At 36.5% G+C, this 26,835-nt stretch overlaps 1 protein-coding gene across 1 annotated transcript in view; it reads right to left on the bottom strand.

Moving 5' to 3' along the window:
• Window positions 1–3,425: 3,425 nt before the first annotated feature.
• The window catches only part of eIF4EHP (eukaryotic translation initiation factor 4E homologous protein), a 30,992-nt gene continuing 7,582 nt past the window's right edge, over window positions 3,426–26,835 (bottom strand). The window contains exons 2-6 of the mRNA XM_089099458.1: window positions 25,426–25,474; window positions 16,260–16,473; window positions 10,989–11,164; window positions 10,368–10,504; window positions 3,426–3,668 (exon numbers count right to left, since the gene is read on the bottom strand). Of these exons, the coding sequence (XP_088955584.1) occupies window positions 3,626–3,668; window positions 10,368–10,504; window positions 10,989–11,164; window positions 16,260–16,473; window positions 25,426–25,474 (619 nt within the window). The 3' untranslated portion in view covers window positions 3,426–3,625. The remainder of the gene's footprint in view (window positions 3,669–10,367; window positions 10,505–10,988; window positions 11,165–16,259; window positions 16,474–25,425; window positions 25,475–26,835) is intronic.

The following is a 26,835-nucleotide window of genomic DNA, read 5'->3' as shown; positions in this document are numbered from 1 at the left end:
TACTACTACTGCCACTTCAACTACTACCTCTATTGCAACTAATTGTTAGGCTAAGAGCATTAAGATGGATATCACAAAAGTATATAAATATACAGATTATCAAAAAGATATATCAGCAATTCAGCCTATTCAGTAAAGTAATTTCTTCTTGGGGTTCTATCTTCTGCTTACATCTGCATAGTCGGAGTTTAATAAGACACAAATGGCTAAACCTTTGGTGAAAGCACAGTTTATAGAATTATCCAGTAAGTTTATCGCAGATCATTTCTGGTCTTCATTCTCGGTACGAACAAAAAGCTCCTCCCACGTATTTCTACATTAGCGGGTTAGTCTGTTTCCGTCAATCAATGAGAAATGGTTACAAAGTGCATTATTCGTAATAGCGGGTTTCCACTTGTTTCGTGTCCAAGAGAAATCTGACTTGTCTACCCGTGAAAAGATCTAATGCCGCTTATGTTTATATCTGCAAAAACGTTCTCTGGAGCACTCGCACCTTGTTCTGGGTTTTTATAATGGGTGAGATAGGGTATGATCATACTGCTAATTCTATAAACTGTGGGTGAAAGTTAGTATGTCTATGAGAAGCCATGTTTTTATTCTAGCCATGTTCGGAGTTTGTTTAGTCGGAGTTTAATAAGACACAAATGGCTAAACCTTTGGTCAAAGTTAGTATGTCTATGCGAAGCCATGTTTTTATTCTATCTGAAACTTGTGCAGTATTGAAAATTACAAAGTACTTGAAGAGAAAAGTAAGAACACCTATGTTTCTTTGCCTTACATATGCTAAATGCATTACATCTGCTGATTCAAAGCTTAATAATTCAAAAATGGTTAAACCTATGGTCAAAGTTAACAGATCTAACCAAAGCCACGCTTTCACTCTATCTGAAACCTTAACAGCATTGAGAACTAGAGCCTTACGATCCTTCCGGTTCAAATTGGCACATCTGTCACATTTTCAAATACCCAACATACATGTGCATTCACAGCGTGCAAGTGAACTGGTCCAAAACGGCGATACTTGTGTGTTTCGTTTTTAAAATAACTGTGATGGTTGTGGACCACATTCGACACCCTGAAATTACTGTCACTTGAAGTGTTTTGTTGATTATTTGTAAATGATGTAGTTATTCTGGCAAATTCAGCTCCGGATTTGCCATAAATGTTAAAGATTTTTGATAGATATTTGGAAATTAAACAATTAGTTTTAAGTGTGGATGAATCAGTTATATTACTTCTCAAAAAAGAATAAAAGGAAAATAATTAGTTGTTATATAGGGCGAGAGACGAATGAATTTAAGGATTTTATTTATTTTGGTTGCAGCTTATTTGGGCTACACAAGAGAATTTTTTAGACAAAATAGGGCCAGTTATGAGTTATAGTGGGGTGATTTGAAAAAGCGGATAAGTAAAAAGAGCGTACTTAGGACATTTCAGGAGACTATTAGGCTTAGGCGGGAGACTCAATAGCTAAGTATTAGTTTACAGAAAATGCAGTAAATGCAGCTTATTTGGAGTTATTGCAGGTCAGAAGGAAAACTCCCTAGGTTTTGCAGATGATATCAATTTTAAACTGTTATGGCGTTAGGAATGAAGGGACGGGGATTGGACTAGGAGATAGGAAATGTAGTGAACGTTTAAAGGGTGTGTTCCAAGACCAAGAGATTCAGAAATGGCAGTGTGAAGTCTCAGCCTCGATATCCATCGGAGTTTACCGGCAATGGAAAGAGTCAGTGGGTTGTAATATTTATTTTAAAGTGGGTTAAAATAGTGATGAAATTAAGTGGTATATGTCGGGGAGAAGTCATTCTCACGCACTTGGAGAAAGAAGGAAATATTCAGGGAGAATAAGGTCCTTGATGGATGGTCCTTAGTCATGCCTCATATTTGAAGAAACGGGCGAGGATCTGCTTCACTTATGGCGGTTGTCTCGAATTACAGGATTTAAGGAAACAATTATTTTCTAATAATGTGGGGGTCAAACGAGTGGTTTGTTCCAGTAAAAGATTTGAATTATCGAAAACAATTGAAAAGCAATTGAGGCAGTAATTAACAACTCACTATCGAGTTGACTTATAAATAGAGGCCTTTTCCACGGACAAACCGAATTGCGAAATTGTAGTCTGGATTATAAATTTGCCATACCACTGATAATCCAGATTCCAAGATTACTGACTATCTCAATTGTGAGTTCATAAATTTCTTCAAAGTAATTGGGGACAATTGAAAAGATTGCAAATATATCAAACTGGGGATTACACATAGATAAACATTTTTGGCAAGGGAAGGGAGGGAATGAGTGCTTGAAATATTTTTGAATGGGTATGAATTTTTTTTTTTTTTTTCTATTTTATTTTGTATACATTTCTGAATTATTCATTTATTGTTTCGTTTGTTGCAATGGCCCTTTGGCTTTGTCAAACAAATTTCTACGTATAACTTCATGTTACAACTCTATAGTGACTTCTTTTTCATTGCACCTAGTCTATTTTTGGCTTGCAATCTCTTTTATTTTCAAACTTGCAAAATCCATCGCCAACCAACATTATCTCTGTGTTCAAGGTCTTTGCTAACTGTCTCTGTTTTTAGAATATTTTGCTGATCGAGATAATTTATAAATACCTAGAAACACAATATACGCAAGGCAAATTGTCAATTCGAAATATTTCCATACAGGAAAAAAGAGGGTTTCTTACTTAACGCACTTACAGCTATAGTACAGTTTAAATCGTTTCACAAAGATTAAATTCTTCTCAAGAACAGTGCAGTCATGTTCTTTCTAAATATTGTCCAGTTTTACTTTTTCTTGGCATGTGGAAGAATCGACGTAGTAATACTGAAATGTGCCATCGGCGTAACCACCTGCCATTTGTGTGCGCCAAAATCCGATGACCATTATAAAAATTAAAAACGTAATTGAATGTCCGATTCCTGATTTTCCATATAATTCTGCATCATTTTCGCAACCATGTGTAATTTCTGTCCGCAGATTATCACAGATTCACACCAGAGGAGAAGATTCTTCTCTTATATGTAGAAGCCCCAGTAAATATTCAATCACTGTTATCAGTCAGAAAACAACACGCATATTAGCATTGATATTCTCCAATCTCTGTCATATTCTCTTTATTTTTTTTATTATTTTCTTCTTTTGTTTCAATTAGGACTAAAATTTATGCTTATATTTCCCAGGATTAGAAGAATAATTAACACTCTGAAGCAAATCATGGTTACAGCAATAGCTACCATCAATTAAATAGCAAAGCAATACCCATAGTAACTGCAAATTGAAATAAACGTTGTTAAACTAATTTTTAAATGAAAAATATTCGCCTTTGACACTGATTCAGAGATGGTAGCTATTGACCACGTCAACGTTAAAAGTATCTTGTCAAAAACCGAATTATAAAACAGAAAGAATGAAGTCATATATGATTCGCTTTAATAAAAGTTCCTCACTGAATAACTTTAAAAGTCCGTCAAGAAAGGGAACTTTTTCAGCTATCCAACAAATTTAACATTTTCTTGAAGTTCTTTGTTTCTAATTTTGCAATCATGTTGCAACCACAGACTTTACTGAAGAGGAAGAACCTCATCCGTCCAACTGTTGATGACACTTCCTTAACTACTTGATAAAAAAGTCAGTGTTCCGAAAACTGGAGTGATCCCTAGAAGATAAGAATTCAATTTATACCTTTCACATAGTGCTGGCTCTGTGAGTTCTGTGGTCACTACTTGGAGAAAATAGAGAAGGCCCCCAAAACCATGCATCTATTATATTACCTCAATCAAAAACCATCTTTTTTTTACTGTCTAGTTATTATTAGTCTATAAACAGCTGGTATTGATTATCAATACCTCTTAATTGTCTCGCTAGTGTGCTTCTTACAAGACTTTATAAACAGCCAAAGGTTTCCTTGCACGATATTGTAACAGTCTATGTAACAGTCTATACTAATAGTTAACAACATTATTTTGCTCCAGGCGTGACTTCTTCTTAATTAAAAAAATCTACCCCGAAACTGTTCCCAAGATAGAGCAACTTTAATATATGGAGAAAGATCTTGCATGAGAAATGGCGCAAACACAAAATGGTGAAAGTATTTTCAGGGCATATAGCAATGAATTATACTCGGTTTTAAGGATCGATACTAAAGTAAAGCAGAGCATTTGTTTCAAAACAAAAAATGACAGATTGCCAAAGATAATCATTGTCGGCCAACCCTCTGGAGCCAAACAAAAAGCAGATCGTCCCCGAATGGGGCGGGATGATGTAAAAAAAGATTTAAGAGAAATGGAACTTCTTGGCAGGTGTAGAAAGGAATGCTTTAAATAGATTGGAATTGAGGAGGAGCGTGCGTAGCTGTATTGGCCTCAGGCGGCTTAGTGCTGCAGTGAGTTGTAAGTAGTAGTAGTATTTACTAAAACGCTTGTGGCATTTAATATTACCAACATTTTTCTCATTCAAACAGTGCCTCCACGAACCCTGAACTTATCCAAAAGAAAATTGGCTCCTCTGAAATTTCCAAGAAAATTAGAGTGTAAATAAACAATCATTATAAGAAAATACAATTGCTCATTTTCGGGATGATTTTGGAGAAGCCAACATTGTTTCACCGAAATTCTGAGAAACACATGAGAATTAAAGGATAGTGGAAGCAGTGCATTCAGCTTGGAGTCCGCAGTCTGCCACGAGCATTGTCTGTAAGGCACCGTTTCTGTTCATAAAAAAAAAAAAAATAATAAAAAAAAATAAAACAACCACGAAAAACAGATAGCCTCTTTTTTATTCTTTAGTTCAATCTATCTGAAAAACAGAAACACAAGAAAACAGCCGGGATAGAAACAGATAATCTTTAACTGGTTTTTTTTTTATTAAAAAAAGGAGACTATCTTGGTTGTTGGTTGTATTTATCTTGGTTGGTTACATATAGTAAAGAGCCAAGTGCATTTTACGCATTAGAATTTTTTCCCTGGACACTTCGTAGACAGGTTGGTCGTAGAAAATTTGAAACACGTTTGATAGGAAATTTAAACTTCTAGCGTGCTTTTTGAGAACCAAAGTGACTGGAAGGCAATTACCCCCCCCCCTCCTCCGTGTTCCATTCTGCTACTGGCCCTCTTAAATTCTCCGTGGTTTCAGATCAAAACTTTTGGGATTTCCCCTTAAGAATTGCTCATAATAGTGCTCATCCCTCCTCCCAGCTCCAGGAGCAATTGCCCTATATTATGCAGATTCCCCACTGTTCCTAGACTGGTTTCAGTAAGTTAGAAAATATAGCGAACGAGGGATCGTTCGCTAGACCAGGATACCCAGAGTTTCCTGAGGGTGTAATCCAGAAACGACGAACGTACCTAAGTGAAATGCCTGAGGGAGATTTACTTCAACATTCAGAGTGTTGATAAGGAGAGAGGGAAGGGGGAAGTACACGTTGACTTTAGACGTAAAGGAAAGGGTAGAGCTAAATCGAAAGAGACTATGTGTATCTACATTACCGAAACAGTACATCTCCAATATTTCGTGAACAGCTTAGGGGATGGAGTTGAAACTTTCAGGCACAATTAGGGAAGAAAGGGGCAAGAAAACTTCAAATATCGGTGTTGAGAAAGGGGCACAAAACAATTAGTCTCTGATCCACCTGACGTTTTCCACTATAAGCTCCTATATGACTTACAATCGATGCACCCTTAAGTAGCGAGGTAAATAAAAAGAGTCCATGTGTTGTCATTTTATCAAAATAGCGTATCTGCAACATCTCAGGAACGGCATGGGGTATCACGTTAAAACTTTCAGGTAGATGATGGGGGAGGGGGGAAGGCTGTTAGAGGTTCAAATGTAACTTGAGGCAGGAGCCAAGGAAAATAGAAAGATATTATGTGTGTCTAGAATAAGAAAATAGCATGTCTGCAGTATCTCGGGAATGAGCTGGGCAATGGAGCTGAAAATTTCAGGGAGTATTGGAGAATGAAGGGGGTAAGGGGGATTTCAGTGTTTTCGTTCAGTGTTCTCAACATAAATATTTTTTACTAAAAGCCACTAGGGGCCTGCATACAGGTTAGCAAAACAGTATATCTGCGATATCGTCAGTTAGCTCAGGGGATAAAGTTTGAAATTCCAGATAGTATTAAAGAAGGAAGGGGAGGGGCACGAGGACTTTAGATTTGGTATTGGGAAGAGAAACTAAATATGTTTTGTCTCTGGTCAATCTAAACGTTTTGCACCATAAGTCGCTATGGGACTTGGCATCCGATCAAGGTCGGTAAATAAAAAGAGTCCATGTGTTGTCATGTCGTCAGTGTTGTCACTGATCGCCAGTGATGTCACTGTTGTCCACTTATCGAGGTAAATAAAAAAACACGAAGCGTTAATAGGTGATCAAAACGACAAATCTGATAGATCCTGGTAACAGTTTTGGGGGATAAATAAGAAGCTTACAGTGAGTATTGGGATGGAGCAAGCAGGATTCGAATCTTGCTTTGGGGAGAGGGATCGGAGGAGAAAGGTAAGAAGATTTAGGTCCAAAATATGCTCAGGATTTTTGGTACTATAGGCACACCCGGGAGTGGAGTCTATTCCCGACGAAGTAGTGATATAAACCGAGAGACACAATGTCTTCCCAGGCCATCAAAATAGTGCATCTGCATTATATCCTGATCGGCTTGGGGGATCGAGTCTGAAGTTTAAGGAATTGTCGTGGGACCAAATGGATCTCGAATCTTGACCTGGGAAGAGGGGGCAGATATTAATCGAAAGAAACGATGCATCCAGGATATCAAAATGGCATATCTGCAACATCTCGGGAACGGCTTGTGGGGACCAATCTGTAAGTTTCGGAGCTTTGGGAAGAGATGAAAAAAAGTGTCTCAAAATTTCGTGCTTAGAAGGGGGGGGGGGGTGAAATATATTTGTGTTTCTGATCCACCTAAGTTTTCCACTATCAGCCCCATTGGCACTTATAATATTTTCGCTGTGAAGTGGTGAGGTAAATCGAAAACAGTATATGAACCAAGACTATAAAAATAGCGTATTTGTAATAAGGAAATACTAGGGGGAGGGGGTTGAAATTCCAGCTTCTGTTTAAGAAGGGGAAGGACAATTTAAATATTATGTTAAGATAAAAAGAAACGAATGCTATAACAAATTTGTTTTCTAAATATTGGTAAAAAAAAAGATCCTTAAAAGCTTGAAAGTTGTTAGCAAGTTCTAGGGTCAAGGGAATCACCACTCACAAACAACAAAATTGAAAGATTTTTTTCCGCCAGAAAATGAACCAAAAACTTTTCCCGATTAGCTAGGAATCATAATAGTTTTTATTGGATATTTCCAGCCGGGTTACTTGATGTTGAGAGTTTCTAATTATTCCAGACCGTAAGACTGAACGATCATAGATGTAAAAAAAATTTGGGCCTTGAATTTTGGCTTTACAGTCGGGCCTAGTAATTATATCCTAAGTTTTGGGGAAGTTAAACCCAAATGCAAGCCATATCCAGGGGGGGGGGGGGTTACCCGGTTTGAACCCCACCCCGAAATGATTGTTTGACTCGTAAAAACGTAACAAAATTGGACATAAACAAATTTTGTATGCGTTTTTTGAGGTTTTTTATGTAATAACCCCCCTAAAAAAAAAAAAAAATTAGTACCCCCCCCCCGAACAAAAATCCTGGATGCGCTTCTGCCCAAATGCAGGAAACAAAATTTGAAACTAACTGTGGCTGCTCGTGACACACAAAAACGGGCCATAAATTTCTTTTGTCTCTGATAGGCTTCTAACTTAAATGGGAATGCAGAAATTAGACCTCAATAGAGAGAAAATATCTTGAGGGTTGGTTGTTTCAATACATGGCACCTGAAACTGGGCCAACAATTTTTTCTCCAGAATGGCATGAACTAACAAGGCATGTAGACAGAGACAAATAGACCTCTATGACGAAAATAACTATATAAAAATTGATGAATTGATTCGCGGTACCAAATGTTGCTTCGCCTCCGACCAGGAACTTACTGGGTATACATAATGGGTCCTAGCAACCCAGCAATGAGCTGCAACCTAGTAAAGAAAAAACACTCGTAGGGGCGCTGAAATGGATAACCATCCGAGGTTCCCGGAATTAGGGTTTTATTTCCCCACTCCATAAAGGCATGCATCATCTGGTCACTGGTTTTGATGTTACATAGCATATTTCAACTGGAAGTTCCAAATGAAAAAGATGATTGATTCACTATTCAACACTGCTTCTAAGTATAATAATCACTACCATCACCGTCTTTTTTTAGAACCTTTGTTTTGCAGCAGAAATTTTTGAGTCTGTAAAACTTTGGTTCCTTACCAATACGAGTACCTCTCAATTTTTCTTCAAGTTCTTTCGTACTTTTGTGTATTCCTAGGCTAGAGACTACATCCAATTAAAATTTAAGCCCGAACAGAAAAAAAAAGCTATTTCTGGTTTTGGAGCCATGGCCCATATTCAATGACCTTCCCTTCTCCTCATTCACACATTTTAAAACAAGCTAATTATAATACTTAATCATTTGATATTAAACGAGTGTTGAGTTAAACGGAGGTTCATTGAATGAGGGTTCATTTAAACAGGGTTGAGTCGCAAGGGGGTTTAGTTGGAGCAGGGTTCAGTTAAATAAGGTTGAATCGCACGGGGGTTCGGTTACACGAGGGTTCAGTTACACGGAGGTTCAGTTACTCTTGGGTTCAGATGTACGAAGGTTCAGTTATAGGGGTGCAGTTACTTGGGTTTCAGTCACACAAGTGTTCAATTACATGCACAACCCGAAATTTTATAGTAAAAATATTATTTAAAAAAAACTTGCAGAAAAATACAGCTGATAGAATGTTTTCACTGAACATTCAAATTTTGTCCAAGATTCAGGTTACAATCCAATACAAAATACATCATAAACCCTTTTTTATATTCAGAATACTAAAAAATAAATACAGTGTTGTATCTTGAAGTGTTGAGATTTTCATGAATTTATTATCCTTAGTTTTTTCCAGTCACCTTCATTATCGCAGGGATTTATTTTTTACCCGTCATTAATGTTTTGAAACGCTAAACCACATTCTTCAAAATGCATATTGTTTTCAATAAAACTCAAATGGAACAATAGGCTTTAGAACTTTTACGGTTAGGAGAGGGAGAAGGGGATGGTAGCCAAAATTCTGTTTGTAGTAATTTTTGTTCGTTTTCAGTTTGACATGAATATTCAGCTTCATTTTTACTCGGTTTAAGATTTATTTATTTATCTACATCAATATATGTTATCTTTATGTTTGGTATGATCATTTATTTTAGTTTCTCTTCTTTTTGGGTATCATTTATTGTTTGATAATTATTTCTAGTCGTTTTGAGTTTGAGTTGTTATAGGGACTTAATTTATGATGGACTTAAGTTTTTTTTTTAAATTAATTATTAATAATTCCTGTTAAGTCATAGTAACGGCTATTAAAGTGAATTACAATTATATTGCATCTAGCTTGCTTTTCATACTTAACAGATATAGGGCGTTGTGCTTAATATCCGATCTTCAAGTTAGATAATTCACGAATTTCCTACATTTGGAAGTGAAACTAAACTTTAGAGAATTGTTGTGAAGTTGTGTTACAGTAGTCGCAGGTTGTTGAAGCTTCAAGACAATAATAAGGAATACAACCCAATCCAGCCCTTGTCCCATCAAGAGCCTCTTTATTTTGAAAAAAAAAATCATTGGAGTTAGAATCGTGGCATAACAGTAACATATTCTATCGACTTTCATTGTGAAAATTCTATCTATTCGAGATTTCTAGTTTTATCTATTTTTCTTTTTAGAGAGAAACAGTAGAACCGCAGTAGTTAGAACAGACGACATTCGGATTCAAATAGTTTACGTTCCAAAGGCCATCAATGTCATTATCCTTGAAGAAACAACGGAAAATAAAATGGCAACAAGTAATGCCAAATCTCATCTTATAGATCTTGAAAATATCACCTAAATTTGGCAAAAAAAGCTGTTCGTCGCAGGTGCTTTCTTCAAAGATATTGTGAAACTTTTTTAACCGCCAAAAGTGCAGGCCTCCATTCATTTGCTAGGGAAATAATATGCGAATATCCTATGCAGTTCTTATTTTATGAAAACATTTCGTTTACTTTTTTCTGAGCAAAATATGGTTAATTCATCACGAATGCAACAGTACCTTTGCACAGGATCCCTTCGAAGGAAATTTTCCTCCATACACACTGAAAGGGGGGGGGGAATAAATTTGCAAGACTCCATGTTTATGAACTATATAATGAACTTCTCTTCAAAGCGTTAGAGGCATGACTGAAAAATGATCCCTTATCTAAAATAAAGCCTGCCAGATATGAGAAAATCTTACTTAAGGCTATCCGTATGCAATTTGTACTCCATAATTGTATTTGCGGGTAGATTCAAAACTCTCCTTAAAGTGTCTTGAATTCGTAAAGTTGTCCCACGATCTTTGCCATTTTTATTCCATACAGAGATTAAATCTTCCTGAAACGAAGCACAAACATTGAATTTATCGTAACAGCGCCGATTAAGACATATTAATTAAAACTTAGCTAGAGTATAGCTGTAATAATAGCCGGAGTTTCGCTGCGACACTCCAAAAAGGGTTTAGTGCTTATGGTATTATCGTAACAAACTTTGCTACGATATAAAATCCTTCAAGAAAATGTCCTAACAAATTCACTTATTAAAGATTAATGGCGTGTGCAGGGCGCTTGGAATACGATTCGAGATATGGTTAAGCCAAATGAAATTCTAAGTTTCAAATAAAATTACTGGATAATAACGACTAGAGGAACAATCGACTGGCTATCTTAGATTTTCACATAGGAGCATAATTATGCCATTTTCCCAAAAATTGCTTTGAGGTTCATCTTGACACAAAATGAGTGCATCTTTTGTGCTTGGAAATCAAAACGTGTTTTTAGCATTTTGTTTTCCTTGAATTGTGAGAGTTAAAACACTGTACCTGATATCGTAACGATATAACTGCCCCACATATTTCGCTTCCAACCACGAATTGTTCGCCAAGTATTGCTAGTATCAAATTCTCCCATAATCGATCTGCTAAGCCTTTTCGTAGCCTTACGATCCATTTACCACCATTCTTATTGGCACTGTCTTCCCACATAGGTTTTATTCCACCTGAAAGGAATAGCTATATAATAGAGTAAAAAGATTGAGTATAAGATAACTAGCTTTAACAGTTAGTTGAATGAAAAAAAAGAAACATAAATGAGGATATTAGTCAACTAGACTGTATATCAGTGACACCAGGGGCCAAGACCATATCCATCCAGGGGGGTAGGGGGCTTGAACCCCCCCTCCCCGAATTGCTTGTCCCAGTCGTAAAAACGTAACAAAAATGAATATAAAAACATTTTTGATACGTTTTGTAAAGTTTCTTTTTTGACGGCGAAGTTTACTGTCGACAGTGATGCAATTATTAGCCATTTAGATAGCACCAAAGTGGAGTGCAGTCGAATTCACTTTCCCATAATCGATGATTATCAAGGGCGGTTTTCTGGTCCCTGACCTGAATTCAGTATATCATTAGTTTTGTTTGCATTACTCAAGCATCCCAAACGACTTCACAGCCAGAGAGGCACATAACATTCGCTTTTAGGGCTGTCATAAATAGATTATCCGTATCACCTGCACGCGCTAGTTTGTTATAGAGGATTAAAATTATTTTGGTTCGACTTAAAATGGGTATCAGGCAGAAAAGGGTATCCAGAAATAGGTCAAACAAATATGGAGAGGATGCCTACCAGCAGGATCCTAGAGGTTATCAAGACTTCATCGAAACTATCGTTAGTTACTGTTTGGGTTTGAGCTTCTTATACGTGTCCTCGATAATTCTGATAATTTCATAGAGGATACTGTAACGTTTTGGAATATACCACGGCCTTCTACTTCATACAACAGCAGAGTATCCTTTATGTATGATGAATCATTCCATCAGGGGCACAAAAAGACATTTGACTGATAGTTGATAATTCCAGTCAAAAGCCAGATACATATTCACTGACAGTAAAGGCAGTGATTGCTCAGATTCCATGGAGGAGGATCTTTGTTAGAATTTTGGGCTAGCAGCTTGTCGGGCCGACAGACCGGTACTTTTTATAAGTAAGTAACAATGGGTTTATTTAAAAAAAAAAAATATATATACATCATCGATTCCCTGAAGCAATGCTTGTGCGGGAGAAAACCCACCTAATAAATCAAAAAACCAAGAAACCAAAAAAGAAAAAAAAAAAGAAAAAGAAAAAAAAAAGAAATAGAAAAAAAAAAAAAAAAAAAAAAAAAAAAATATATCGAAAATTACCCGACCCCAAAACCAACCAACCACCAAAAAACACCCAAAAAAAAAAAAAAAATTATAAACAAATTCAGCTGCAACAAACCCTTTTTCAGCTGTAACTATACCCTTTTCATAATTTCTTTTTTTAGGGCTAAGACTATTACAACCTTAAGTCACTACTACACGACATTTTCAGTACACCAGATGGCTGATAAAACTCTACCGTATAGGTCAACCCACAAGATCTATTGCTGCTCCCTCGATATCATTTTCACGGATGATTTTCACTTGATACTTGTATAGGTTGTGGGGCTACACACTTGAGTTAATACTTTCAACGAATCACGTACAGTGTCACTATTCGTCACAGTTCTGACATCACTAGAAACACTTATATCTTAGTTCTTTCTATTTTCAATAACATCATCTAGAAACACTTATAGCGAGTACTATAGGTATAGCGATCTTTTTGTGACGAAACTCCATATTCAAACACAGAAAGTGAAGAAACGCAATTCGAACATGTCCAGAGGGAAAGCGGCAAATCAGATCGACTATATCCTTATCTCAAAACGTTAGAAGTCTTCTCTCAAAAATACCACTCTCCTTCCTAGAGGAGACTTCATCTACAATCATGCTCTTGTTATTAGCGCACTCTTTTTGCATGGTATACTGTTCCTACTTAAGGACAATACAGGGCTGACCATTAACGGTTATCTACATCCATATCTTAGATCTTCCGGCGACCTCGACAAGCTAACAGAAACCTAATCTAGTTTGCAGACTAAAGTCTCAGGGTTGGGGTCTACCATAGATAGCTTCGGTATTATTCTTCTCTTTTAAAACATTACCTATCAATGCAACTAAAATTGTGGCTAATCCTCCCTGTTGCCTGTACAGGTCAAGGACGAAAGCAGATTTTGACCTTCGAGACGAACGTCTCGGACTTAAGCTTGAATAATAATAGAAAGCATAATCTCAAACGAAAATCATCGTATATAATTGAAGCGAAACTACACTTTTCCAGAAAGTGCGACTTCAGCAACAAAGGTGACTGGGTCACATTCATCGAGTGATTAAATAGCAAGTGCCATAGGTTGTATTTGAGGAGAGACTCCACGTTAGACGTACTCTGGGAAAATATAAGAAGAGTGATGTCATAACTTTGAAAGTGACGACCAATTATACTTTCTGAAGCAAGCAGTCGACTAGAAACCATATGAGAAGCTTACCCATGAACGTGCTGAGGAGATGGCCCCTGTGCGATCCAAAGGACTTGCAAAACCGAAGTCAGGCATTTCCAGCTTTCTATTGAACTGCCTCTGATCAAATTTCTGGCGACACGTCTCTGTGTTGCAAAACAACGAGTTTCAGTATATACCATGTAAGCTCATAGCTTTTGTTGCCTTTACATCTTTTTTTCATTTGAGGGTGGGTGCAATCCATACAGTTTACCTGGCTATTGTCTCATAAAATTTTTTCCTCTATTGGCTATAAACTTTAGTGCGAAAGCTTTAGTACCGGTAATGAGGGGAAGAGGGGTTTCCGGTAACTTGGAGTATTTACTTCCGAACAACTATTAATTGAACTGCTAAAAAGTGACCGTATAAAACAATTATTTATGCAAATGAAGTTGCAGCAAACATAGAGTCTTAGGATTAGTGGCAAAAGGTTTTGAAATTGTAAAATCATAGGCCAACAGGATGTTTTTTCTTTTGTTTGTGCAAAGGGCTTCTTAAGCTGATTTGTGTTATATTTGGGATGCTGACCAAATGTGAAATTCCTTTTTGTTTATGTATCACCTATACCTTTTGAAATATAGAACTATCATCCATCCACATCCACAATTATGGTTTGACCTGATTTAAAATTATTTGTTTTATTAATTTCATATTTCTTAAAAATTTGGGCTCCTTGCAAAAAACTAATGTCATATTTGAATTCAGCAAATTAAGTGCATAATAATCACCATAAAAGCCGCGGCACTAAAACCTTTAATGTATATAAATAATTCCTAAAGAAGTTTCAATTGCTGCTTATTTTTGAAATGATATTTTCAATAATTGAATATTTTAAATCTGATTCTGAAAACCCTAAACATTTTCGAATTATGTATTTTTCTAGCTCTGCTTCTAGATTAAATGACAATCGAGAACCAAAATAGAATTACTTTAATATTTAGCTGAGAGCTTTGAGGATTTGCAACTCAATGGACCAAATTTAACCAATTTTTTGTAATGAGTAACGAAGGAACGAAAAAATCAAAGCAAATGCTGCAGAGAGCTCTGGAAAGCTTTCTCGGTCAAAAGCGAGGCGATTGGATGATGTTATTGAAAAAAGAAAGAACTAGAATACAAGTGTTTCTAGTGATGTCTAGTGATCGAAAATAGTGATGTCATATCGCTATACGTTATACCTACAGTACTCGTTTACTGCCAGCTTTTTGGCTTGTAGGAATGATTCTGCGTAAAGCATCTTGATTGGCTATACTGTATTGCTTCTTTGACAAAAAAATTCTGGTCTTCCATAAGTGTCAAGACATTGCTTGGAGGGCTTTATCTATAAGAGATAGAAGTTGTTATGGAAAGTGTACGTTCATCATTTGGTCTTGCGGAGCAAGGAGCGTACACTTAAACGATGATGATCTGCAATACAAAACCTTATAGTATTATTTCTTTGTTCATCTTCACCTAACAGTGTGTTTGTGCATACAATAAGATCAAAACGGTCGACTAGTGTCTGTTCATAAAAACCAGAAATTATTATTCACAATCAGTCCTTCAATCCTGTTTAGAAGTCACCATACTAAACTAAAAAGGAAGTCCTTACAAATATAGTAACCCCCCTCCCGCCTTAAAAAACGGTGGCTTTGCCCCTGACATGTAAAAATGATGATATCCGATTTACAAACTAATAATGAAATACTTGGAATCAAAAAGGATATATGGAAGCAGAAAGCAGATATAATTGGCACAGAAAAAAAAACAAAAAAAAAACGGTTCGAACGTCCTTGGACGGTTTAGAAACCATAGGATGGCTTAGAACTGGACACTCAATTCTTGTAACGAAAAGATTGATCAGGTGGATAGCTTCACTTACCTAGGTAGTACTATTATTAAAGACGGTGGGAGCAGTGAAGACGTTAAAAGTAGAATAGTCAAGGCTCAGGGTGTTTTTTCATATTTAAAAAAACTTAGGAACAATAGGAAGATAGGTCTGCAAACCAAAATTATAATATTAGAAGCTACAGTGATGACAGTGGTCAAATATGGCTCTGAAGCATGGGCACTATAAAGCGGATGAAGATTTGCTAGTTGTTTTCCAGAGAAATTGCCTACAGATTGTTCCGGGTACCCGGCTTACTGATCGTATTTCAAACAGTAGGCTGTACGAAAAGTGTGGTTCACTCCCACTTTCTATGGCTATAATGAAAGAAAGGTTGAGATGGCTAGGGCATGTTCTGCGGATGAAGGAGGACATACTACCGACGGTTTTCCTTTTCGGCCAACCGTTTAGGGATAAACGGAAAGCACGTTTGGGGTGGGGGGATCTTCGTAACGAAAAACTTAAGGGAAATGGAAACTTCCTAGGAAGATTTAAAAAGGGAGGCTTTGAATAGATTGGGATTGAAGAGGAGCATGCGTAGCTCTGTTGGCCTCAGACGGCTTGGTGGTGTTGTGAGTTGTTAGTAGTAGTAGGAGTATTAAGCTCTTGTTGATGTTTTTGAATTATCAGGCTATCTGGGCTTTGCTTCAGCTTGCAGATAAAAATTACAATTTTTTCCCCCAGATTAAGCGACCGTTTTTTGAGGCAGGGAAAAATTTTGTCGGTATATATGAACTTTTGAGCAATGAACTGAAGCAGGGATATTGAGAATAAAATAGAAACTCAATTGCTACAAAAAACGTAATTATTCAGTAAAGAAAATTATCGTACTTTTGAAAAGATGGAAATCAGCATGTCCTGATATTTGTGATGGTCGACTAATATGAGAATAATAACTCCAAAACTGTTCGACCGATGCAAATCTTCCTATAAGTTTTAGCTGCTGGTCGTAGCTTTGTGCTTGTTTCCCTTGGCCTCGTCTACTAAACCATAATCCGTATTCATACTGAAGCCTCTGCTCTCCATCTGGTACTTCAATCGGCGGCTAAAAAAAAAAAAAAAAAAAAAAAAAAAAAAAATAAATAAATAAGATCCGTTCATAAATTGAAGATTTTAAAAATCTTAGTGTTGCAGTAATGAATATCCGCTATCTCACAAAATAAACAAAACTAGTAACCAAAAATTAACAAGTTCTTAGAATAAGTGCTAGTGATTCCCAATAGTGAAACAAATAATGCGACAACAGCAATATTAATTTATAAAATTAGCAACTGGTTTTAAAAGACGTCGATCGTATTATTACAGGCAAACATTACATAGCAGAAAAAAAATGCTTTCAAGAGCAATGCCTTCAAATTATGCAATTGCCCCACACACAGATACACTGTAGTAGAAAACGGGGACATTTAGCAGAAAGAGTAGGGACGTGCTGCATCTCGTTTAAACCACGATCACGTAAGGGTTCTAAGTCTCGGTGCAAAAGTGAGCTAGGTTATTATTACCGACTGACTCTGTCCAAAAACGAGCTAAATGTTGACCCAGTGCAAAAAAGGAGGTAAGACCTGATCCGGTGCAAAAATGACTTAAAGCTCAAGCAGCTAAATTTTCGCAAAGCGATTTTGGTAAATTTGGTGACTTGGATAACTTTCGATAAACCCGTACCAAAACTTACCAGGCTTCGAATAATAACATTTGGAACATTTTCGATCAGTCAAGTCTAAAATGAGTTGCTGGCATGGGAATATAGTTAGAGACATCGAATAGGTCCGACCAGTCCAGACCAAAACAACCAGACTTTGGATATTTTCGACAGTCGTGAAACCCAGCCTGGGCTTGTCGACTCAGACCAAAAGGCGTTTGGGACTTCAAATATATTCAATAATTGAAATGATTTTTTTTTTCTATCGGCTTAAAACTTGAAAGGCATGTACCCTGTGCTAATGGGACCTCAGAAAAGGAGCAAATTTTCAAAAAGAATTATCGTGCAAAATAAGTGGTTTTTTTTTTGTCCAGAGCTTCAGCGTATGTACTTTGACTCTATTGGACTTAAGCACGCGGGCTTTTATGCCAAAATGAATCTTTCTTTCTTTCCTTTCTCTGACATGCTAGAGACAAAATGGGCTGCAAAACAGGCAAAAAAAAATCCATGTAAAACAGTTTTGAAAGCTTGAACCTTCAAATTAGGCCTTTTTCGTAAACCTGAAGCTAGCCATCACACTACTATGATCTGGGAAATCATTCGAAATTAAATGGAAAGTCAATGAGAATGGTGAAATTTTGAAGCTACATGGCTTCACAGTTGAAAAAAAAATGCAACTTCATGGAAAAATCCTACCCCAGGCTTCAAACTCCCTCCGATCTTCGCTCTTCTCAGGAATCCTGTCTGGTGACTCGCCGAAGCCTCACATTTCGAGTCACACAATGATTGTTGTCTGAGTTACATACGTCCCTCAGTGCGCAAACAGCTTTGTCATAACGAATTTTCTTTCCTCTCACCGGCTAGAGATGTTAAGTATGTTTTCTGGACAAAAGGGACCTAAAAGCACACTATGAAATCCGAGCAATATGATTTTGACTTAAAATGAAGAAAAAAAAAACTGAGAGTCGTGAAATCTTGAAGCGACATTGCTTCAAAGTTGAAAAAATGTAAATTTTCAAACAATACTACCACACGGTTCAAACTTGCACTGTTCTTCACTTCCCTCAGGCTTCCTTTCTGGCGGATTGACCTCTGCATCGCCCTTTCAGTCCTACAAAGATTGTTCATTGAGCTATCTGTGTCTATCCCATTCTTTCAAATAGTTACAACCAGCATTCCCTCAACCACAGACCAACAAACTTGCTCAGAACTCGTCTACCACCTAGCCTTGCCTAGACTTATAGTATCAGCCCTATTTTCATCAGTACTTTTTCTGAATCCCAAGTTAAGGGTCACACCAAATGTAAACCTGCGTGTGACCACCACGAAAAAAGAAAATAGGTTTAGGTTCAAACCGGGTATGAACCTCTTCGACCCTGAGTCCTTACCATGGGTTGGTGCATAGTGTATATCCACACTATCTCGGTCGCTTTGATATCGAGCGGTCTTAGGACTAATGCCAAAGGGTACGGAAACCTTATAACAAGACGAATAGCTAATGGCATCTAGCATTCAGCAAATTTTTTCGTTTTTTAGCTAACTCTAAGTCCGTGATTCCCAATATGGGGTGCATGTCCCACTTGTGGAGAATGGCAATATATTAGTGGGTCATGGGCAGTACCTGCATCCTTTGGCTAACCATACTTTAGAGCCTTAATTTTGAAAAAAACATTTTTCATGTGAATGATGTCACATTCAAATGCATTTAAAGAGCAAAAAAAATACATGATAATATTGCAATGATTGCAATGATACAGTGAATTAAAAGTGTTGCATTCAGATTTTTTTTTCATTAGTATAATATAAACTTAGAGGCCACCCAAAACAGACACCAAGTTAATCGTCTTTTTAGCTTCCTTCATGTGAATGGTTGTAAACTTTTGAGTAACAAAATCTAAATATCACAAGGACATCAGAAATGCCTAAGTGAAGCATGGCCCAAAATCGGTTAGGAACCACTGCTCTAAGCAATTGCAAAATTTGTCTTTCCAGGTAGTACGTTGAAACAGTACGTGGGAACAAACAGCAAGTAAGGAACGACTCGGCTCAATAGTAACCAAAACTCTAAAAAACGAAATTTTGATATCAATAGATACATCAAAAGAATTGGCTTTTTATACTGATTCCAAATATATGAGTCGCTGAGTTTAGCGTTACAAGTTAAAAGCTACAAGCCAGAGAAAATTTGCCTGATTTTCAAAAAAAAGGGGGAAAACACGCCCCAAAAATTCAAATATCTTAGTCAAATCACACCATCAGATTCAACGTACCAGAAAATCCTGCTGTAGAGGCTTCAAGCTCCCATCTGCAAAAATGTGGAACTTTGTATTTTTCGTCAGAAGAAAGACCGCGGATACGTGTTTATTTGTTTGTTAGCATGTTGTTTTTTCCCTGTTAATTTTCTTTTATTTCTTAGTTTGTTGTTCTTTTCCCAGGGATGATCGTATCAAACCAGTGGTCCTATAATATCGGAAGAGGGCTCACTCGAACGGAAATTAAAAGTTATAGTGACCTTTCTAAGTGAACAAAAAGATTGGAGGGCAGCCAGCCCCACCCCTCCGATGCCCCTTTTTTCCCAAGTCTTCCAATCAAAATTTTGAGATAACCATTTTGTTCAGCATAGTTGAAAGGCCGAATAACTATGTCTTTAGGGATAACATAGTCCCCCACAGCCTCTAGGGAAAGAGCTATCTGCCTAAGTTACGAAATTTGCCAGGGGGGGTTCTGCTAGGGGGTTCCACATGGATAATTTTCGGTGGGGAGGGGAGTCTACGGGGGTGAAATTTCCAGGTGAAATTTTACAATGGGGGAAATTTTAGGGAGTTTAAATTTTCTGGAGGATTTTTATGGGGAAAATTCTCCGCAGGAGAAATTCTTCATGGGCAAATTTTTCATGGGAAATATTCTCCATAGGGGAATTTTCCGCCGGAGCAACTTTTCACTGGGGGAGGGGGGAAGGATTTCGGGGAAAAAAATTCCACGAAGGAGGGGGAGAGGGATTTCCGGCATGATTTGAAAACAAGTAGAAATTAAAGTATTTTTTAAATGGAAGTATGCCAAGGAGAATTTTTTCTCCTTTCGGTGAGGATGAAATTGTCCAGGGGAATTTTCCAGCTCGGAGAGGGGGTGGGGTATTTTACTTGGGAGCGACTTTCCACGGAGGAATTTCCCGTGGGAAATTTACCATGGAGAGCCGGATTTCCCGGTATTATCTGAAAAATCATTAGAACTTAAATAATAAAAAAAACATAAGGAGAACGCACCTGAACGTAAGGAGCAATATTAAAGTTTAAAACGAACAGAAATTATTCTGTATATAAGAGAGATTTCCCCCTACTCAATACTTCACTCTTTACGCTAAAGTTTGATTTTTTTTTTTTTTTGTCTCAATTCTTAAAGAGACTCCTAAAACACAAATACCATTTAATTACGTAGAATATGGCGTTTTTTAAAAGTACTAAAAACTTTTAGCGTGAAGAACGAGGGATTGATGAGGGGGCAATCCCCATAATATACAGAATAACTTCTGATCGTTTTAAGACCACGCAGCACAACTTCTCAATAAAAAGCTTATTCCAGAGACCTGAAAACACCTTTTAGGTGGGAAAAATGACACCTTGTACCCCGCCCTAGTCTCAAGGAGCTGAGAAGGGGCAATCCCCTTTGCTACTGTAATACTAATATCGATGGCATCCCTTTTGGATGTTAGCCAGCATTGGTCAAGATAGGGTTGAAAGTGCCGTTTCCAACTTCCTGTGACTGTGTAGCCAGGCAGCTATATTTCCAGACAAGAATCTAGGAACTGATATATCATGCATTTCAAATCCCAGAGATCGTCAAGAATCTCAAAGGCGAGAAAAAATTATCCCTTGTTTCTCCTCAAAGTCTCAGTCAGTTAAGAAGGGACCACAGCTTTCTACGCTATGTTTTGTATTTTAGTTTACATTGCTTTGTTAACATTCCAGTTTGCATTTTTATTTACAAGTATTCGCGAGAGCAAAATGCCCCAGCTTCACTCAGGTAGGTTTGAGTGTGTATATATCTAAAAGCCATATATATGTAACAAGTCACATAAAGTTTAAAATAATGACCATGGATAAAGGTTATTAAACAAAATTTCCTGTTTCTAAAGTGAATTATTTAACAGAAAATCCTACGCAAAAAGGCCTCTTGAACTAACAAAAATCCCACCTTCCAGGTATTTTGTAACTAGCCAGGCCTTTTTTTCGCTTGGGCGGGAGTTGTTTTTTTTTCCCCTTTATGATTGAGACGTCACTGATCAAGCACCAATTTTGACTAAATTAACATCGAGCACCATAGTTCTTAAGCAGAAAAGCTGAAAAAAACTTTTCGTTTAAAATACCAAAAAAAAAGAAAGAAAAAAAAGTAAAAAAGCGATATTCAAGCCTGAACCGAGCCGAAAGAGAATCGCATAACAGGTAAAACTTAAAAGGAATAAATATGGCAGTGATTATGAAAAAATAAGCCCCTGTTAAAATAAGACTGTTCACATTTACAAAGGAAAAATTTATTTGCAATGCATAAAGCAAGCAACACTAAATGAGCCCTTTGATTGTCGAAGCATTCTGATAAAATAAAATTGTAATTTGTTATCATATTGCTCATGTCTTAGAAAACTTATTCCTTAAACAATTGAGTTACAGAATTATGCTGAATATGTGGAGGGTTACCTAGATGTAGACACAAACGCAAAGAAGAAGGAAGAATCCTATTCAGTTCAATTTTCTACATTTTCTTCAATGACTGCAAAATATCGAATTCTTCCTCCTTGTTTGCGTTTCAATTTACACTTAGGCCCACAATCTGAAGGCTCGTTTATCCCAAGAATGGGGTTCAAAACTTTAGCACATATTGTAAAATACCATACATTGAAAAAACACCTCCTTAATAATAAAGTATCTGATTTCAAGTATTTACTTTATCATAGTTTATCCGCTTTAGATTTCAACCAAATTCTTCATATCCCACAAGTCTTTTCGACACATTTTCCGATCTGCTAAAACTTGTCCATTGAAAAAACTGTCACAATAGGAATTACGAAAATTTTCAAGTCAAAGACTTTCCTTCCTAGATTTTGCCCTTGCCCTCCTTTAGAAAGTCTATCATCCAAGGTTTCCACATCTAAGGAGCAAGACCTAAATTTGCCATGGCTCAAACACGTGTAAATATCTCAAAAATTATTATGAGCGTGGAGTCCGGAATTTTTAGCTCTCATAGTGAGGTTGAAAAACCAGATCTTTTAAGAGAAGACATCGTAAAGAGTATTATTGATTTTAAGCCGTCTTTGTCACTTTCAACTCAATCAAATGAAGAAATTAGAATCTCCGTGGCTTTAACAAAGACAAAAGACTTGAAAAACAAATAAAAACCGAATCCACAAATAAAGACACACAGGAAATGAGAAGAGAACTAGAAATTTTAAAAGACAATAGACTAATTGCCCCTCAAATATAAAGAAAATTCTACCCCAAAGGTTGCTCTGCCCCCAAATTCTACCGTCTTTCCAAAATCAATAAGAACGATATCCTGTGCGTTCTATCTTAACACGCTATAATTTCCAAGTTACGAGCCTAGGAAAGTTTTTGGCCACCATTTTCAAGCCTCTTGTAAGTAAAAAGAAATCCTACATAAAAAAAAACTCCGTTTACCTTCTTGAAAAGTCAAAAAATTAAAGTAAAACAGGAAATAATATCTTAGCCAATTTCGATGCAGTTTCAATGTACACTTCTTGTGATGTCCATAAATATGAACAGGCCTTACAAAATAAAATTAGAGGAAAATTCTGCTTGACCGGATTATAAGACTTTATAAATCGATACAATATTGACCCTTGTTCATCTCTGCGACAAATTTTCCTTGTATTTTAGGTTCAGAGACAAATTTTTTCTTCAAATTATGGGTTCACTGATGGGAACAGTTTTGTCACCATATTTGGCAAATTTCTACATGGATTTCACAGAAAATTCCGCTTTGAATAGTTTTCCCTTGAAACACTCTTTCTGGTTCTATTTTGTTGACGATATTTTGTCTGTTTGAAATCATAGACATGATTCTCTAAGCGATTTTTTGGCGCATTTTAACACCTTTTATTCAAATCTTCAATTTACATCAGAGCTGGAAGATTCAAGGAAGCTTCCTTTCTTAGATATTTTAATTCTAAAAAATACTCCTAATCTTGAATTTTCTGTCTATAGGAAACCCACCCACAATGATCGTTATCTGCATTCCCTGTCAAACCCCCCTCTTTCTGTTAAAAGAGGGGCGGTAATCTCTTTAGTCAACCAAGTTCTAAAAATGTGTTCACATAATCATGTGGCCTCTGAATTAAATTATGTTAAAGATATTTAATTCGGAAATGGTTATCCCATTAAACTTACTGAAAATACCATAGATAGAAGATTAAAAAAAGGTAAAACACGAAAATAATAAACCCATCCCATTTCTTTAGGTATTCCCGCAATTCAAAAAAAAAACCTTACCATTTTACCATATATCCCAAGACTCAGCAATAAACTGGAAAAATTAAAAAAACACATAATCTCTCTGTTTCTTTCAAAAATGAACTAAAGGTTGAATGTTTTTCAGTTTTGGAAAGGACAAAATTGACCCTATACTGGTTAGTGGTGTTTACAGGTTCCCGTGTTCATGTGGGAAGTTTTAAATTGGAAGGACCCGTCAACAGCTGAGGAACGGCTGCATGAACACAAGATTTCAATAGATAAATCTTTGAGATGTAAAAATAAAAATGATGATTTTATTCTGCTTTGGCCCTCCACATTTTTGAAAAATCAGATCATTTAGTTCTTTTTGATGAGACAACTTCAATATCCACAGCAAATAGATTACCGCAATCTTTTAGGGAGGCAGTTGAAATTAAAATGCATATATATCTTCCTTTAAATAGAGATACTGGAGATATTCCTATAAACCCAATTTTACAATAACTTAATATTAAAACATGCCAATAACATTTTTCCTCAGTTTAAGTTAAGATCATGTGACTACACTTTTAATAAATATCAGGTCAGTAGGCAAGCTAAGTCAATCGGTAAGCAGAGAATTCTTGCTCAATCAATTAACCAAGGTGAATGGTCTTTCATTTATCAACTTTTTTTGGTATTTTGATTCAGTATTTCTTCAGCTCTGTTTGAGTTCACTTCAAAGGTTAAATTTTCTTCCTTTTTTTAGCTCTGAAGACAGCTTAGCTTAGGTCCTTGCCGAAATATCTGCTTTTGTCCTTTCCGCTTCTTTTCTATTCATTGACTGATATTACCCTCATTTTCTTGGCTATTTAATTATATGTTTAAAAAAATTCTTATTTGTCATATCCCAAGAAGTTCTAATTTCCCTTAAATCCTTCCTTACGACCTTCTCCTGCCCAATTCGGGAACGACCTGCGTTTCACTTCGCCTCAGATGGTTGGTCAAAAGAATGATCTTTGGCAATCTTTCATCCTTCATCTGCAGAACGTGTCCTAGATTCTTTAGAATTTTTTTTTTTTTTTTTTTTACAGTATTGGTTTCTTTTTACAAGGGCTATCCTTTACTTAAAATTCCTTCCAAACAACAAATTGAAAAAAAAAAAAAACCAGCTTTGCTATATGCTATTTGGGAGAATTGCTGAAAATGCAATACTTTTCTATAGAAATGGGCAGATTTGGCGCCAAAATCAAAAATCCCACCATGCAAACTGATTTCATAATATGTGAGCGTTATAACTGAACATTTCATGAAGCAATATAAAAGTCTTTACTGACACATACATCCACAGAATCTCAATATATTTTTGGTTCTTCCTAGATTTCCTTGTATCGTGAATACAATCTGCATATTAATTGTTTATTGCCCCCCCTCCTCTAGGACACAAATTCGTTTTTACGTGTCCAATTTCTTCATATTAAGTTTTTTTGGGTACAAGTCAAAACTGTCACATTTTGCACCAGGTGGCAGTTGATTAAAAAAATATTTTGCTACTTGCATTTGTTGCAGCTACTACTCCCTCGGAATTTTGAACTGAAATCATCATTGATAACATGGACACAAATAGCCTATTTCTTATTCATGTAATGTATGTAAACAGTTCCTGTTATTAAAGGCAGAGGTGAACATATCCAAAATTAAACCTTATTTTGCTCATAAGCGTAAACTAAGGGGATGAGCAGTTTACTGGTGTGATTTTTTTGGTTTTTTGATGTTAACTTCTTTCAATGACTAATTCTATTTTACTTAAGATACTCAAAAGTAATCAATTGAGAAAAAATCACTATATTCATACAATAATTTTAGAAAAAATTGAAGGTAGGTTACTTTCTACTTTTGAAATGTAACTGACACTTACATAATCAATTTTGTCAACTTCAAGTACATCTTCAGCTTCAGAGTTTAGACTGTAAGAAAGAAAAGAAAAAAATAAATAATTGTAGATGACTTGTATATCATAACCTAAGTGAAATTCCGTTTCCAGCACAAAATACAATTAATTGACACTATTCATATTTGCATATGTTCAAGCATGGGGGTCTTATCAATTACTACTAATGTAATTCCCCTTTTTTTCCCTGTTCAAGATTGCAAAAAGAATCAGAAAACTTATAAAAGCAAGTATATTCCCTTTACATACACTGTATCTTCCCTACACTTGTATATATTACAAAATGGCAAAACTGAAACAAATGATTTAGACTTCTCTTGAAAAAGTACACTCTTGAGATCTAACAACAGCTAAAGGATCAGAAACTGAATATTTTGCAAAACAGTTCCTAAAATACAACAGGGAACTTAACAGAAACTTCAAATAGCAGCAAAACCCTGATTGCACCTTTAGCTGTACTTTAAGGACAGGAGTCCCATCTTTGACAAGGAGTCCCATAGGGGAGACGCATATAGCAGGTGTGCAAGAGCCATGACAGAATACAGTTTAGAAGGCACATGCTTGGTATAACTATACATGAGTGCAGCAAGTTTAGCATAGTTGGCTTGGAAACCAGCAACAGCATGGTTCAATGACAGTGTTCAAGTACCTGCTTATCTTGGCCATAGCCGAGGCTGAAATATTTCAGCAGAGAAGGCTCTTCTTCTGATGTACTGGTCACAACAACAGACAAAGAAGCAGTACTTCTTCTACGAGCATTATAAACAAGGAATTCAGTTTTTGGAGCATTTACGGTATGGTAAGCACCAAAAATTTGTAACCCAAGATTAATGTAGTAAAGCTAGCCTGCAGCACAGATAAAGGTCCAATAACGATGGCTCTGGGGATAACAATCACCCCACAGCCTCTGGGGTAAGGACTGTAAGTTATGCAACTTGACTATTGTTAACACATAGTATTGTTATTATGAAAGGGGGCATGTTAGACCTTTGTTGCCCAAAAAGGCCAAGGGCATTCAGGTAAACCTTTCAGTGAATGTTTAAGGGAGTGTTGAACTAAACCTAACACAATATGTGCATGCTGATTCTCAAAAGGGCATATCTCAGGAATGACTTAGGGTATTAAGTTGGAAATATCACAGAATGATGAGGGGGATGATCAATTGACCAAAAGGTAATATATACATGCTACTACTATTAATACTAACACCATTGCTATTACTACTGCTACTACAACTACTACTTCTATTGTGACTGCTACTAAGGCTGAGGATATACCTTAAATTGCAGCTAGGAGCAATCTAAGGATTTCTCCTTGTAGAGCTCCGAAATGATGACTAGTTGTATGCAGGTTCACTGGTGACCAGGTGCTGTTCCA

This window comes from Artemia sp. Qi Xiang Cuo, chromosome 13 (assembly GCF_049724085.1).
Source record: "Artemia sp. Qi Xiang Cuo chromosome 13, ASM4972408v1, whole genome shotgun sequence".
NCBI lineage: Eukaryota > Metazoa > Arthropoda > Branchiopoda > Anostraca > Artemiidae > Artemia > Artemia sp. Qi Xiang Cuo.
Note: the sequence above shows the minus strand (reverse complement) of the source record. Positions and strands in the feature narration are given on the sequence as shown.